This window comes from Ziziphus jujuba, chromosome 6 (assembly GCF_031755915.1).
Source record: "Ziziphus jujuba cultivar Dongzao chromosome 6, ASM3175591v1".
NCBI classification, from domain to species: domain Eukaryota; kingdom Viridiplantae; phylum Streptophyta; class Magnoliopsida; order Rosales; family Rhamnaceae; genus Ziziphus; species Ziziphus jujuba.
In genome coordinates, this window is record NC_083384.1 from 7,723,416 (window position 1) to 7,740,317 (window position 16,902).

A 16,902-nucleotide genomic window follows, 5' to 3' on the forward strand; every position below is an offset into this window, starting at 1 on the left:
ATTCTCTCAGTTGGAAAGGTTCCCCTTTTAAAACATTTTCACAAAACCCTTTATTCATATTCCCCGAAAACCAAGACATCAAATAAATACCAGAAACAGTAATAATTAATTTTAATTCCAACACAGCTTTAAAACATTTTATTTTTAAAACACAGTTCTGAAAATCAGTTGATGCACCCACTATATACCAGTGGCGCCAACAGTACCCAGCGTCCCGAGATACCGCCAGACAGGAGGTTATAGAAAGAAACCGGCATACGGTCGCGTGGCGTCCCACTGCGCCGCTGCTAACCTGGTGTCCCAGCCATGGGGGGTGGCCACCCTCATCCGATGGCAACCACAAGACACCCTCATAATATCACCTCACATATACCATATCACATATAATCAGAACACCAGTACGTGCACGGTGCAATTAAAAATCATAAAATCCACAAATTTAAATTATAAAACAAATTTCACATTTTTCATAAGCATAGCGGGCATAATCCATCCGCTTGAGCCAGGAAATTCTCCACAATTTCTTTATAATCAATACCATAAATTCCATGATTTTCAAATCCACCAACTCCCAAATCCATCAATTCAAATATCCACATTTTTTCCAAGCATAAATAATTTCTCGAAATATCATAATCAAATCTCATAATATTCCATGGGCATATTTTATAAAAATTGAAATCACCAACATAACCAAATATTTTCTTTGAAATATTTGAAAATCAAATCATGCCCAATTTAACATTAAAACCACCCGAATTTCAAAATTCGCAAAACCATAAAATAATTTCACATGGCATAAATTGGTGAAATACACATTTTCTTAAATCCGATAAATGCACAAATAATTCCACAATAAATCAAATAAATATTTGGCACATAGAAATTAAATTCCAAATATTTAAATCACACATAATATATTCACCAATTAAATCCCCAAAATTAATTTGAAGGTGGGTCACTCACCTTATGCACGTATCTCAATCAAGATCCTCCGTAGGATCGACTCCGCTACTCGCACGTGCACCTAAAACATCCACAGTACCAAACCACAAATATTAATATTTTATTCGGATAATTCCCAAATGGGTACCCGGGAAGCGAACACCAAACGATAACTAAAATTTACGAATTATATACCGAATCGAAGCTCGAGTGATGCTAATCACAGATCCGGTCTTAATTTTCGATGATCGTACCTGACGGGGTCGAAATTTCGTCAGGAAGCTTTTCGGGTTTCGGCTCTGCAATTCTCCCAAACCGTCACGAATTGGTGGAAACGGATGCCGGATTCGGGTTCAGGAGGTCGAACACAGCGGACTGGAGCCGGCCGGAAAACTGGGTACTCGCCAGAACAGTACTTTCCGGCGAGCCGCCGCGGTCACCGGCAATCGTCGCCGGTGGCGGCGCGTGCGGTGGCCGTTGGTCATGAAATTTTGCAGACTTGTAGATCGTGAGGAGAGCAACCCAACGGGACCGGCGGTGAGCAAAACGGAGGCCGGACGGCGGAGAAATCACCGATTGAAGATTTCCGGCCCCTTGTCGGAAAACGCTCCTATCCCGGCGCGTCGGTGGTCCGATGGCCGTGATTTTTGGTGGGTCGGCCGGACTTGAGGAGAGGAGGATGGGTGTACGGCACGTGTGGCCGAAAAATGGTCGGAAGTGGGTCGATTTGCGGTGGCCGGCGGTGGAGGGGAAAAACTCACCGCCGAACTTCGGATGTCCGATCCGGGCGCGTCCGGCGGCCGTTCGCCGTGAAAATTGGAGGTTTTGCCGGAAATGAGGAGGGCAACCTTACTGGCCGGCGCGTGTGCAGTAACTCGGCCGGAAAATTTGAAAATCTCCGGTGCCCGGCAGTCTCTCTCTCTCTCTTTCTCTCTCCTCTCTCTCTTTCTCTCCTCTTCCACGAGAATTTTAACAAATAAAAACCCATGTGTGACACTGTTCATGCCATGTGGACCAATCAGAAGTTGACACGTGGCGTTACTGTGCACTTAAGCCAGATATATTAAAATAATACGGTATCCGGCGAATTTTAAACGTCCATAACTTTTTAACCAAATGTCCGATTTAAGCGTGCCGTTAGTCTATGAACTCGTATCGACGAGTACTTTACAACCATACAAGAGTCAACACAAAATTACATCTCAAGAAAAAGTCAACTCTCTGCACCTTTTGGACAGTTTGAACCTCAGCTTGTTTTGCCCATAACTTTCAAACCGTAGCTCCGTTTTTTACGTGCTACTAGTCTACGAACTCAGGGCGTCATGCACTTCACCACGGTACCCTGGTCAACTCGAAATTCCAACTAGAGCAAAAAGTCAACTTTTGACCCGCTCGGTCAACGGTCAATCTCGGTCAACGTGCACGGATTCCGGTGCGATTTGGGACGGGGTGTTACAGTGAAGTCCCACATCAGTTGGAAAAAGGAACGAAACATGCCTTATAAAAGGGTGTGGATACATTTTCCTTGCGACGTGTTTTGACAAAACCTTAAAAGCTGGGTTTGTAAGAGGATTCCTCAGGTCGAAAAAAAACAATATCACATGCGGGTAATCTAGACTATTACACATTGATCGTATGTAATCTTCCCTAGGGGAGGGCTTTTAAATTTGTGCTTTAATGCAATCATTATTCCCAAACAAAACCCAAAAAAAAAAAAAGGCCGACTTTAACATTTTATCGAGTAATTTGTAAATACAACAATATAAGTTTTAGCAATGAAACAAGTCCAAATAAAGCATTTTGAAAATTTTATATAGCAATAATGTTACTTTGTCTGTAAACTTTTATATTCATTTTCCTGTTGTTTATATTTTTAAAGGGTATGGCGCTCATACATCAGTCGGTTTTCTTATTCTTTCAAGCAGTACACTAATATACTGTTGTCTTAATTTGTGGACATAATAAATGATTTTAGAAAATAAAATAAACACCAACTAGCAAAAGCATTAACTAGCAATTAAAAAAAAATTTAAAAAAAAAAAAAAACTGACCCATATATATAAAAGATAAGTACAGAAAAGAGAGTTTACTCTAAGGAAAAGGGCAATTAAAGATAACGTTTATAAGTTGCACCAAAAGCTGGATTTGCTGATGTGTGAAAAGGAATAACATAAAATAATGTATTATTCTCAAATAAACAAAGAGAGTTTTTTGTAAGTGCATCTTATAATTTTTTTTTTTTTATTAGGCCTTTTTATGAAGTTGAATACTTTCTGTTAAAGTTGAAAGCTTTAATTCTCATGGGCCCCAAATTTTAGGAAAGAGAAGTGGCCCATTCTCTTTCTAAATGTCCAATTGGAAATTTGTTTGGAACCAAAATCCAATAAATTTCTATATAATTTTTTTTTTTTTTTTTTGTGGCTCCAAAAATTTCCATACAATTTTATTTGCAAGTAATTTTCCGAAAAGAATTCAGTTTATCAATCTCAAGTCCTTAATCTTTTAAGCAGATCAAAGTCATATTTACACACTTTTAGTTTTTTACGTTTCTTCTAAACTCTAAGGCTCGACGTCTAACATTTAACTGAGTAAATATTAAATACAACAAAGAAGTTTTAGCAGCAAGGAAACAAATCAAATTAAAACATTTTGATAAATTTATATAGCAATAATGTTATTTTGACCATGAACTTTTATCCTACTTTTACTTTTATTTATATTTTAAAGTGTATGAAATTCATATATCAATTATTGGCCTGTCGGTTTTCTTATTCTTTCAGCCAAACACAAATACAGTTCTATATATATATTTTTTTTTTAATTTTGACCTTTTCTGCTTATGATGGGATTCAATGCTTTTAATTTTCTTTAATAACAATTTGTCTTCCTTATATATTCCACCTTTCTCTCTCTCCTACTTCTCTATGTACTATCGGTCCATGAAGTCTATTAAAATAAAAAATAATATTTTACAATAGGTATTTCTGATATAAATACACAACCTAGAGCTTAATAGAAAGTTTTAAAAAACCTGAAGAGGAAAAGGCCAAAAAAAAAAAAAAAAAAAAGAAGCCAAAACTTTTAAAGCAGCAGCTTGCGTCTTCTACTCTCTTTAAATCACTTAAATATTAAAAAGGAAAAATGCAACCACAGAATAACCATGAGCCCCAGCAAAAACTAGAACACAAGTACATATGGTACTCATTGTCTCGTTTAATTTGATAATATAAGAAAGCATTAAGAAGCAACATTAATTGTTCTCCCAACTCCATTAAAATAGCCAAACAAAAAAAATGACATCAAAAGCAGCACAATTTTCTATTTGCATCGGTACAGTTGCATATTACTGAAATTTTGCATTTCCACAACCCTTTTGAGAATCTTGAAGTAAAGTAGGAGTCAGTGTTTGGTCTCTGGTGAAGCTTTTCTCTGCATTTCACACAAGCTGTTCGACCACAGCAAGCAAATCAAAACGATGACAAGGTATCTGATAAAGCTTCACCACCAGAAACAGGGAAAGAGACTAGCTTAACAAGTGCATAACTATCCGGCTTGCTACCAATTCTCTGGTGGGTTCCAAGCATATTATTCTTTATCTGCTAAAAATAGATAATATACAAACAGAGAATATTGAGTGATAGTTCAATAGTGTTTGTTTATTAAAATCACCATTCAGACTTTAGAAAGAAACAACAATCTTAGAAAACGGACCCTTCAATTACTAAATAGAGGAATTCATGACCTCTAAAACAGAGTACATTTAGAATAACTTGTTCTGAAAATAAAAAATGGCAGTAGTAGTTTATTCTATAAAGAGAGTTTTCTCCTCCAATTTGTATTCAATCTTCCAAACTCTATTTGACAAAATATATGGAGTGGAATACATAGCCTTATTATTTTTCCATACTGAAGAGTTAAGAAATTAAATGGAACATAAGTATTAAGACCTTGGATAATGTATTTTCTATGCTTCTGAGTCATACTCATTGCTGAATATTTTCTCCTTAGGGCCATCTAATTGCTGTCCTAACAAACACATCAGGTATTAAACTACCTTTCATTTTGTCTACCACATAAATCTAACATCTCAAGAGTTGAATTACATCTCATAATTGTCCCACTATCACACCAAGAACAAACCTGTCAACAACAACTATCACTAAATTTGTAAAGTTTGGCTGCTGGTAGGAAAAAGGAGATTGTATAGCAAAGGAGAGTGATCCTCATTAGAGGTACAAAACTTTACTGAAAACAACAGCAAAAATGGGCTCTCACCAAATCCTATAAAATTGAAAAATATATTCACAAAACAAATTAGCTACAACAGAAACTGTTAACATGACAAAAACCATATAAAATTGTGAAGTAGAGCAATGACACTATATGTATGTAACCTTCCATTATTCTTTATAGCAGCTCTTTTGCATCCCTAAAAGTTTGGAAGATTGTCCGTAATCTATGTATATATATTATATAATCAATATTGCAGTCTTGTTAATAAAGTAATTTAGTATTTTCTATTATCCTATTGATTCCATTCTCTCCTTTCTCAAGTATTGTCTTGGTAGAATAATTTTTTGTTTTTTATCTTCTTGATGTTTTGACTTGAAGATCAAAAAAAAGTTAGACAAAACTCAAGAAAATGCTGAGTAATTAAACAATGACATTGCTTTTGATCTCTGTTTTTTATGGCTGATTGAAAAACAATTCAAATGAGAAACAAAAACAAACTGACATTATCACCATTTGAAAACAGATGCCATGCTTAGTATGCTGTAAAAGTTCTAGAATGACAAGCGGTCTCCTACCAAAAGATTTTACTGAAACACAAATATTAGCCATTCAAGCGTATTTTATCAAACACACTCGAAAGAGAAAAGAACCAGGAAAATCAACATGCTTTCTATTCGTACTCTGTAGGTTATATATGCTCCAAGCAACCAGAAAAAGCCTTTGAAATACAAAAATGTTTTAAGAGATTTTACTTGGCAAGATAACCAAAAATGCTCAACTAGATATAGATATGCAAAGCCATATATATGCAATGCATTATAGAGAATTCAGAAATATCAGAAATATCATATGTATATATATAACTTGGATCATGTATTTCCTATGCTTTTAAGTCATACTCATTGCTGAAAATTTTCTCTTTTAAGACCATCTGATTGCTACACTAACAAACACAACAGCTATAAAACTTCCTTTGATTTTATGTACTATAAAAATTCTAGCATCTCAAGAGTCGGATTCATTTGATAATTGTTCAACAACTACCACACACTAAGAACAAATCTATCAACAACAACCTAATTGCAGATTAACAACTATTGCCAATTTGTTAATTGCGAGGACAAAAGACTTGGTCTATGGATTAGTCTCGAAATTTGTTAAGTTTTGCTGCTAGTAGGAAAAGGAGAGTGTCCCCACGAGAACTACAAAACTTGGCTCAAAACAACAGCAAAAATGTTTTCTCACCAAAATTTAGAAATTTGAAGATACAAGTTTCAAAATATGTTCACTAAACAAAACTACAACGGAAAATGTCAACACAACAAAAAACATATGGAACTATGAAGTCAAACAGTGACGCTATATCGCTAGCCATATATGATTCTTTCTAGCAGCTTTTTCCCATCCTTAGATCTTAAAGATTGTTTGTAATCTTGTTAATAAAGTAATTCGGTATTTTTTTTATTATCATATTCATTGAGTTCTCTCTGTTGTTCTGTATTTATCATAGTTGAAGTCTTCTCTCTCTCCTCTCTCTCTCTCTCTCTCTCTCTCCCCTACAGGACGCTGAAGAAAATGCAGAGTAAGTCAACATGGCCAATTCTTTGGATCTCTGCTTTCATAGGCACAGACTGAAAAACATTCAAATGAGAAACAAAAACAAACTGACATTATCTTGACGAAAACAGGTATCATGCTTAGCGTACTATATATTCAACTTTAAGCACTAGTCAGGACAAGTATTCTTCTACCAAAAGATTTAATTAAAACACAAAATTACCCCTTCAAACATATTTTATCAAACAAATGAAAGATAATAACACAAAACAATTGCATCCTTGTCATACCTCAAACCATCCACATATGCTAGGCTTTTTCTCCTATACCTCAAAACCATCTTTTCATGGGTTTTTAAACATCGTTAGTACCCAGGTCAAAGTAGACACTGCCTTCTTCCTCGTCAGAGACAATGCTTGCACCGGGATCAAAGTAGACACTGCTTGCATCCTCGTCGAAGTTGACAGTGCTTGCAGCTTGGTCAAAGTAGATACTGTTTTCACCCCCATCAAGGTAGACATTGCTTGTACTTGTGTTGGTAGGCTTTGCATAAGGTTCTGAGTTCGACCAGTCCATCTCAAAGTAGGCGCTCCATTCATCCTCACTTTCATCTTGTCAAAGTGGGCATTGGTAAATTTGGCATAAGGTTCTAGGTTCGACCGAATTGGGCCCATATCAAAGTAGGGCCTGGAACTCCCTGTGCGCCACCTTTTCTTGCCTTTTAGAACACTACTTGAACCTGGTCAATATGGGGTTGATTACAAATTTTTTGCTATTTTTCAAGTTTCAATTTTTGGGATGGCTATTTTTCAAAAAAACCCAACAAAAAATTGGGGTTGACTGTATTCTCTCGTGCCTTTCTCATTAGTGAGACTTTTCCCCAACGCCTCAAGCCCCAACTCCAACCCACACTTTTTGATCTCCGAATTGTTGACATTTTTGTTGCTTTCCATAAATACGTGGAAAGAAGCCCCAGTGACCATGCTACATATAGAGGACCAGTTTGCCCCAAACACATCTCTCAAATCGATCGTCACATACCTAATTAAAACGTGTGCTGTATTGTTATTTACTTGAAGCGTGCAAGCGTCTTCATAATTGTAAAGACCAAGTTCACGGTCATTGTTGGTTGCAAAATTGAGACTGAACCGAATCTTAGCTTCCGGCCCAGAAATTTTAAACTCAAAAACAGCACAAAAAACAAATTTGAAGCGGGGATGATTACTACTAAACCAATCTGGAGGAAGCTGGATGTAGATTGAGTTCCCATGATGAGTTTGACGACTGAACCACGTTGGGATTTCATATCCTGGATACAACGTTTCAAGATATTCAATATCCTGTACAACATAGAAAATAAATTGATCAAGTCAGTTCATAAATTATATATGGCATATATTATACAGAGAGAGATAGAAATTGAGCATATATATATATACATACATTCTGAGCAAACAAAATTCTACGGCATGCACCATCAGCAATTACATTGTTGCGTGAGTTGTGATCCAAGTTTAAACAATGCTCAAAATTATAAATGACCCCTTTATTTTTGTTATTTTGATCATGTTGGGGATCATAATCTTGTGTGGTTGGAGTCCTCCACCTTGATATTGTTTTCAGGGATGTGCAGTGATTTGCAGCCAGACAAGTTAAAGATGATGGAAGCTCAGTTATTGATTTCAATCCAGTACAACCACCAATTTTTAAAAATCGAAGTGATGATGTACAATTCTCCGGGATTTCTGGAAGCTTTTCCAGGTTTGGGCAGTTAGAAAGATCCAGCCATCCCAATGATTTCAACTTCCAAATGCTTTTCGGTAAACTTTTAAGTCTTTTGCAATTATACAAGTCTAAATGTGAGAGACCCATGAGACAACCAATGGATGAGGGCACCACTTCTATTGCTGTCCCACACAATCTTAACTTCTTTATATTCAATGGAAGATTTTCTATTCCATAATTCAGATTGCCACAAGCACTCAAATCGAAATCTGAGAGACCCAAAAGACGATTCACTGATGAAGGCAATACTTTTATTGCTGTCCCTCGCAGTCTTAACTCCTTTACATTCAATGGAAGATTTTCTATGCCATCTTTCAGATTCATGCAATCACTCAAATCTAGAAATTGAAGCTTCTTGAGATACCTGAAAGATGAAGGAACTTGAAACAAACGTGTACAACCTCGAAGATTTATACTTCCAAGATTTACAGCCGTACTCAAATTTGGTATTTTAATCAGGTGCTCAGAATAACTAAGATCCATCTTCTTCAACTTCCCATATGGCTGTCACATGCACAAACAGCCAAAAAAAAAAAAAAACAAACAAAAACAAAAACAAAACAAAAAAACACACAACTTTAATAATTAAACATTACAACATATCTAATATTCATATTTATCTTTTACCCCAAAACAAAAATACTCCATATATATATATATATATAGAACACTAAATCAAGCTAGTATATCTATTTGCATACCTGGTGTTCATTCCAAAATAGCTCCACAAGTTGGCTTCCACGCATAACAAGTTCAACAAGATTCTTAGGACTTAAATTTGATGGCAAATATCTTAGAGGGTATGAATCCCACTGAAAATATCTTAGTTCATGACAAAGATACCCAATATCTGTAGCAGGAAAATATATCTTTTTGCACAATTCTTGATTATAGGGAGCCCATCCTAATTTCTCGTACTGATATGTGCCCCCATCGCAATATCTACCATCAAAATGCATTCTAAGAAATCGAAGATGGCACATATTTGAGAATGTTGTAAGTTTCACATTTACATCTTTTTCAAGTTCAGACTGATTCAATAATATGCCTTCAATTTGAGAGCTTCCCTAACAATCAACCCAATGTTATAGATAAGGCTACAATATATAAGAAAATACAAACACAAATAAATATATTAATTCAATAACATCGCACTTACCGTATTTCTTTCCAATACATGGCAAACATCCTTAGTCCTCCACAGCCTACTACGATTTCCAGGTTCTTTGTTTTCATCATAAACAATAGCCTTACCCATTTGTCGTAGCAAAGCATGCATAGACAATCTACTTTGACATTCAATTATTAATGATTTATCAATGAGAACACTTATTGCTATCGTCGCATCAGAACGCTCAGTGCGATGTAGTATGCTTTCCACATAGTCTCTGTCAACTTCACCATCGAAGAAGCATGCAATGTCAAGAAATATATCTTGGATGCTTTTGTCACCTAATCCATCATAACTTATTTTCAACACTTTTTGAATGTCCTTGTCTGGATCTGTTTCCAACTTATCCAATGCACTTTCCCACTCGTTTATGCTTTTGGAGTAAAGGGAAGAACCCAAGACTTCAAGAGCTAATGGATTGCCATGTGCATAACCTGCCACACTTGTTGATAAAGCTTCATATCCTAGAAGATCAGAATTTTGTCCAAAAGCATGCAAGCAAAAGAGCTTAAGAGCTTCAAAGTCATTTAACCTCTTAACCTCATAAAGTATATCTGCCCTTGACTTGAGCACTTGTGCATCTCTAGTTGTGATAATAATTCTACTTCCATCACCAAACTCATACACATTAGGTAATAATCTGTTTAATTGGGATATTGAATCCAAATCATCTAAAACGATAAGAACCTTCGTACGGCGACATCTATCTTGAATAGGAATTGATTCCATGCTTAGAGAAGTTTTATCTTTGAACAGCTCAAAAAGAAGTTTCTCTCTCAAATGAATTATTCCATATCTTTCATATTCTTCTCTAATGTCGTTAAGAAAGCAGTAACTTTCAAAATGACGATAAAACTTTCGAAATATAGCATGAGCAAGGGTGGTCTTTCCAATACCACCCATGCCATGAAGACCTATGATGCGAACATCCGTTGTGGCAATGCATAATAATCGTTCAATTTCTTCCATTGGCTTTTCAATTCCAATCAAGTGCCTCTTGAAAGGATCATTTGTTGATACGTATTTGGACAATTTCAATAAAATATCTTCAACAATTTTTTCGATTAACTTATACTCAGGCCTATCAAATGAAGAAATCAAATTCAATTGTTAGAAGCACTGGATCATTGATATAAATATAGGTATTTAAAAGAAATAAATATAGATAGTCTAGATTTTAATTAATGCTCAATTTACCAGTTATATATCTAAATTTCATCCAAAAATAAAAAAAGTTATATATCTAAGTTATTTAAAATTTATTCATAGTTGTTCTTACCAATTAATAAGTAAATGGTGTTAACTCTTTTCACCTTTTAGTAAAATATACAAAAGGGAAAACAAAAAAATATTATTTGTCACCACTAGACTTATATGCCATTTGGCAATTTAATTGGCTACTCCAAAAAAGTTGATTCTCCCTAATTAGATTTTTAGTATAAAAAATTAATATATAATTAAATATACCTAATTACCTTTTGTCACCTCAGCATAAATGCCACTATCATCGTTACTGGAAATAAACAACAAAATAAGGTTCCATTTAAAAAGTATTGAAATTTTATGGGAAACTAATTTTTTAGAGTATTTAGTTAGTATTAAGATATTTAGGATTTACAATTAATTAATTAATTTATAAAGATACAATTGTCTTTTAATAAAATATATAAATTTAGTTCCTTGGGGAATATTCAAACGGCAACTTTTTTGGATGATTCATTTACCATTGTATTTTTCCACTTGTTGAAATTTTGTTTTCATTGTAAGTTCTGTTAGGAAAGTGTTAAAGTTATGAGAAAAATTAATTTTCGGGATTTAGTTTTTTGGGAATCAATTTCGTATGGAAATCAATTTTTCTTTTATTATGTTTAGTGAGTAATAAAAAAATTGAAATTTTTAAATAATTAAATTTAATATTGTTCAATAAATTAATAGCAAATTTGTATTTTAAAATTTTCTAACTATTTTCTTTGTGATTTTTAAAATGACAATCTAATTAATGTTTGGTAAATTGTTATTTCAAAATTGCTAAAAGTTATAAAATTAGAATTTGAGTGTTTGGTAAAACAACTGTTTAACTATTTTAATTATATCTAATAACCGAAATAAATATAAATGCTTATTTCCTAATGCATCTTTATATTATTACTATATATAAATAAATGGGATAAAAAGGAATTTTATTAGGTAAAGGATATAATTATATTTTAATTTTACAATCATGATTATGCTAGAAGGAGAATCTAATAAACTACCTTTAGTTACTTCTCAAACTCTAACTTATTGAGGGAATAGATTATTAAAGAATATAAAATCTATAGATTTACCACATACAACATTTAATGAAAAATTATCTCATAAAGAAACCCTAAATGCATACTTAATATGTAAAACTGGTATTCGAGAACATTTGAATGTGTATGGGATCCAAACCACCTGAATGGCCAATCAGGTTCAATCAAATTCTATATTTCAAAAATGGACCCCGAACATATGTTTGGTCATTTTTCAATTTGTAAAATGAAAAATTATTTTGCAAAGCGATACCAAACAGGCCCTTATTGACTAAGGTATTTATATCTCTTTCATAAATATAACATTAATCAACCAAGTATATATATGTCATTATTTTATTGTTATATATTTAATTACACGTATTTTCTTTAAAAATTTACTTATCAATTATATTAATATATTAACCAATGAACTAATGACACATATATATTTTGTAAATATGTTAGTAAATTAAATAGTGCTTCTAATATCACTTGCAAAGTTCATTATTAATATCACTTATCTTAAATATGAAAATAAAAAACAATCAAAACAATTAAGACAGAATAATTAAGGCCCATTAGATTGAACATGCACTTAAGTCTTTTAAGATTAAAAATATAAAGAAAAAAAAAAAAGGCAAAACAGAAACAAAAACAAAAATGCACACACACACACACACACAAAGACCTTCTTTCAAATATTATTTAACATCCTAAAATTAAATATTAAACACTGTTTTAACCTCCTTAGCAAACATGCGATAATTTTTTCTATACATATTATTTAATCAATAAGATAGAAAGTTACCTTAAATTCTCTGAATCATAACCGCTGAGATTAGCCACTTCTTTGAGAGCATCCTTCCACTGCTGCACCTTTTCCATTTTGTCCTTAAAACGTTCATGTTCAGCAAACGCTGCTGCATAACTTTCCCCCTGTTTCCGTACAATAGAGGGTTCTATGCCATAAAAAATGGGTATGACATTCCCAATATTTTTCTTGCATTTAAGTATGTGCACCACTTCATCTAAACACCATGTGGAGGAAGCAAAGTTTGTTGAGAAAACTATTATGCAAATCTTAGATTTCTCAATCGCCTTCTTAAGTTCTGAAATTTGATGGCCCTTTGGAAGGTTTTCATCATCTTTGTAGGTCAGGATATGCTTTTGACACAAAGCGTTATAGAGATATCCAGTAAAACCATCTCGTGTGTCCTCTCCTCGAAAGCTGAGAAACACGTCATATTTTTCTTGAGAAGAAGAAGAAGAAGAAATTACCATGTTTCTAACCTGCAAATCCACAAGAAAAGTAAAAGTAAAATGTTAGTGTAAATTGAATCTCCCTTATAATTAACCTACAAATCCACAACCCCAACCCACCGTTCTCTTAATTTCTCTTCACATATACATAAATTCCTGATACTCTATTCTAATGGCCCTTTATATATAGAAATTCTGGCTAAGCTCAGAAGTACCATAAAATATTACAACACCGTAACCGTAACTAACGCTGTGTTTCTCTGTTTGCTAAGCTGCAAGAGAAATATATATTCGGAAGATGCAGAAAATAGAAATAATAATTTTGACGGTCATAATTTTTATACAAAAATAATTATTATTTAATTTGTTTGAAATTATTTGGAAAGATGTTTTTATCATTGCATGTGCACCTTCCAAGAAATGAGAAAGAAGACTTTTCTTTCTTTTCATCTTTTTATTTTTTTTCTTTGCAATAAAATAATAAGAAAACTTAAATTAATAAATTATAAAGTAAAATTCTTCTCTAAAGCTATTTATTTATCTATTTCCAAGCTGGCAAGGGGACGAAATTCAAATGAAATTGCTTGCAAGATAACGCGGCTTTGACTTTATGACAAAAACAAAAGGTGCACTGTAGGCATAGAAAGTTATCTTCTCTAATCGTCATATAGAAAATTGTTAATGGATAAACGTATTTTTTATGCCTAGATATATACAAATCAATATATATTGTTAGTTGCCACTGGCCATTATTGACTTTATGTGCAAATGTTTTATTTTATTTTCCAAGTACAATATACTAATTAACATAATTGTTCTCTCTATGTAAGATATTAGTATAATATTACAACAAAATAATTGTTAAATACTCGGTTACCGTGAGTTACAAAGACATAATTACTCCTTTTGAAACATTCTAAATGGCAATAATCACTATTTGATTATTCCATATCCAAGGTTTGATCAGGGTTTGATATTAAAATCTCTCTCTCTAATATAAAAATAAAATAAAATAAATAAATAAACAAAGGCATAATTTATAAATAGGTTAGGATTTTTACATTCGACATTTCAATGACAAAGCCACTGTTTATCCACCTATCAATGCTAAAGTTCATGTTTACTTTCACGCTAAATTTGGCTAAATTTGGCAAACCTTCTCCCCTATTACTCTTTCTCCTCAAATGTACCGTCGGTCCATGCATATGTACCATGAATTTACTCCTATGTTTTCCTTCCTTTTTTCAAAAACCAAAAAAAAAGCTTTAATATATAATATTAATATTTATTTATGATATAAATATACAACGTATAGTCCAACTTGTTTTCAATACTTCTCAGAAAAAGAATATGTTGGAATCATTATAAAAAAAATTTTGGACATATGCTAAACACAAGAAAGGGTGATTTTCTACTCACAGGTCTTATTGAATCCTCCAAATACTAAATACCAAATACTGGTCATTGTTGTGTGAATTGTTTTCTTGTTGAAGACGAAAACATAAACAACCTAATATTGAAGAGTAATTATACTAACTAAAGCCAATTATGAAAAGATTAAGTTGAATTATGTCCGGAGAAGTAAGCCAGAGGACAATATTATCGATACTGGCTTGATTTATTGCTCTAAAGCCTAAATATGCAAGTGTATAATTGGCCATGTCCAAGGAACAAAATATATGTCTTCAGTGTTAAAAAAAACAAAGAACAAAAAATGTGTGAAAGCTGGACAAAAAACTTTTCAAGGGGAATTAGGAGATTTGGGTCTACAATAACTACATAAAGAAATTATCACTCAAGATTTAAAGGCCCGTAAAGTAAATAATAGAAAAGAAAAAAAAAATGAAAATAATGTCCATGATATTAAAATACAAGACTGGATCGTACAAATTTATCCAATAATACACTTATAGCTTGAAATTGTTTTCGGTGTAATATGCAAAATCCAAAAAAAAAAAAAAATATACATATATATATATATGCATGCTTTATCTGTACTATAAGCGAGAAGATGAGCGAATTTTTTGTCCAATTTTTAGTGTTCATTTTAGTTTAAAAACGGCACTTCCCTATGCGTTGTGTCCTTTTTTTTTCTATGTGTCAAAAGCTGGTTGCACCCTCTCAACTACCCTGTTTTTCATCTAACAGCCGGTTTTGGCTTTATTATATAAATACTGCCATTAAAATTTTTATTTATTTAATTTTTAATACAGAACCAAACAAATGTAAAAAAAAGAGAAAAAAAAAATGAAAGCAAACATTCTTAGAAGAAGTGAAGAGGATAAATTGATATGTCCAAAAAAAAAATGCAGTTTATTCCAAAAAACAATTGCACAATAACTTATAATGGTAAACCCAAAAATTTAGAGAAAAATATTTAAAATATCAAAAATTGATAGGTAATCATCAAAAGCTGGAAAACTAGCTAGAGTTCAGAATAAAACCTTGAGGTTGGTGCTTCGTGTTGAGTCGAGAGAGAAGGACGGAGATTGGGTTGGGTGCTTCGCCGAGCGAGAGAAGAAGGTATTGATCGGCATCTAGAGAGAGAAGCAGATATGAGATCAGCATGGAGAGAGACGCAGACCGGAGATCGACTTCGATAGAGAGAGAGATGATCAAGAAAGAAAGGAAAATAAAAGAAAATAAAAAGGGAAAAAAAAGGAAAAAGAGAAACAGAAAATGAAAAATAAGGAGGATGTATTCAATTTAGAGTTTGATAGATTTAAAATGAGTTATAGACTTTAAAAGATTTGATAAATTGTTATGAAATTCTACAGACTTCATAAAGATTTTATGAGGATCCAATGAAATCTTGGGATTTAAGACTAGATTTCATATTGACAATTTTCTTCATAATTTCACTGTTAAAATCTTTTCAAATATATTAAAATTCATCATTTTTTAAAATCTTTTGAAATCAATGACTTTTTGAATACCATCTGATTTTAAAAGAATTCTACAAAATTCTAATTGAATACACCTAGATTTTGATGGATTTTTAAAAATCCATCATAATCTGAATTGAATATTATTAGACTTGTATGAACTCCTTTAAAATCTAAATCGAATACTTCTAAACTTTTAAAAACTTTTAAAATTTTTCAAATTCTAAATTAAATACACTCCTATAAGTAGATGATCAGGAATGAACTTTTTTCCAAATCTTTTCCGTAAATTCATTTTCGTTTTTTCACTTCTTTACTAATAGGCTCATTATGATCTAACATATGCCAACCAACCAGGTTCCACCACGTAATAAAGACATATTTGTTTTTATTCAAAAATTATTTTTCCCTGCTATAGCCAAGTTTGACCCCACTGGCATTGGGTGTAACTAACACGCTCATGGTACTGTGTTATTATTCATTACATAATTTTGATTATTATTCATGATAATAATTACCTTATCTATAGTTATATCCTTTGTCTAGTCTTGATGAGTTTTGGTCTTTTATTACTGTTCAAAATGGTTCAAAAACGACTGCACCTTCGCGTTTTGTATTATGTTTTGTTTCGGATTTTATTTTTTTAATTTTATTTACTTTTAAAATGATGTTGTATATAGTGAAAATACATAACTCCTGTAACACCCCGTCCCAAATCACATCGAAATCCGTGCACGTTGACCGAGGTTGACCGTTGATCGAGAGGGTCAAAAGTTGACTTTTTGTTCCA

General features: G+C 32.9%; 1 protein-coding gene across 4 annotated transcripts; it reads right to left on the minus strand.

Annotated features, from left to right (window-relative positions):
* Positions 1–4,123: 4,123 nt before the first annotated feature.
* Positions 4,124–13,572, minus strand: LOC112488919 (disease resistance protein Roq1-like). Of its 4 annotated transcripts, none has more exons than XR_009639292.1 (7): positions 13,443–13,565; positions 12,776–13,257; positions 9,680–10,772; positions 9,222–9,587; positions 8,179–9,024; positions 7,026–8,075; positions 4,124–4,541 (listed from the first exon to the last, which is right to left on the minus strand). XR_009639292.1 is itself a non-coding variant. In XM_060818110.1 (6 exons), exons 2-6 carry the CDS (start codon positions 13,246–13,248, stop codon positions 7,545–7,547), a joined length of 3,309 nt encoding a protein of 1,102 aa, XP_060674093.1. In that variant the 5' UTR covers positions 13,249–13,257; positions 13,348–13,572; the 3' UTR covers positions 4,124–7,544. The 4 variants fall into 4 exon arrangements, 2 of the variants coding, with proteins under 2 accessions (XP_060674093.1, XP_060674092.1); XR_009639291.1 differs by having other exon boundaries at positions 4,124–4,544; XM_060818110.1 differs by having other exon boundaries at positions 4,124–8,075; positions 13,348–13,572.
* Positions 13,573–16,902: the final 3,330 nt, after the last annotated feature.

Bases quoted from the DNA above. Each gene is read 5' to 3' on its own strand.
- LOC112488919 (XM_060818109.1), bottom strand. The intron at 10,773-12,775 runs GTAACTTTCTAT...TTCATTTGATAG, and splicing joins TATGATTCAGAGAATTTAAG to GCCTGAGTATAAGTTAATCG. The intron at 8,076-8,178 runs GTATGTATATAT...TATGTTGTACAG, and splicing joins GAATTTTGTTTGCTCAGAAT to GATATTGAATATCTTGAAAC.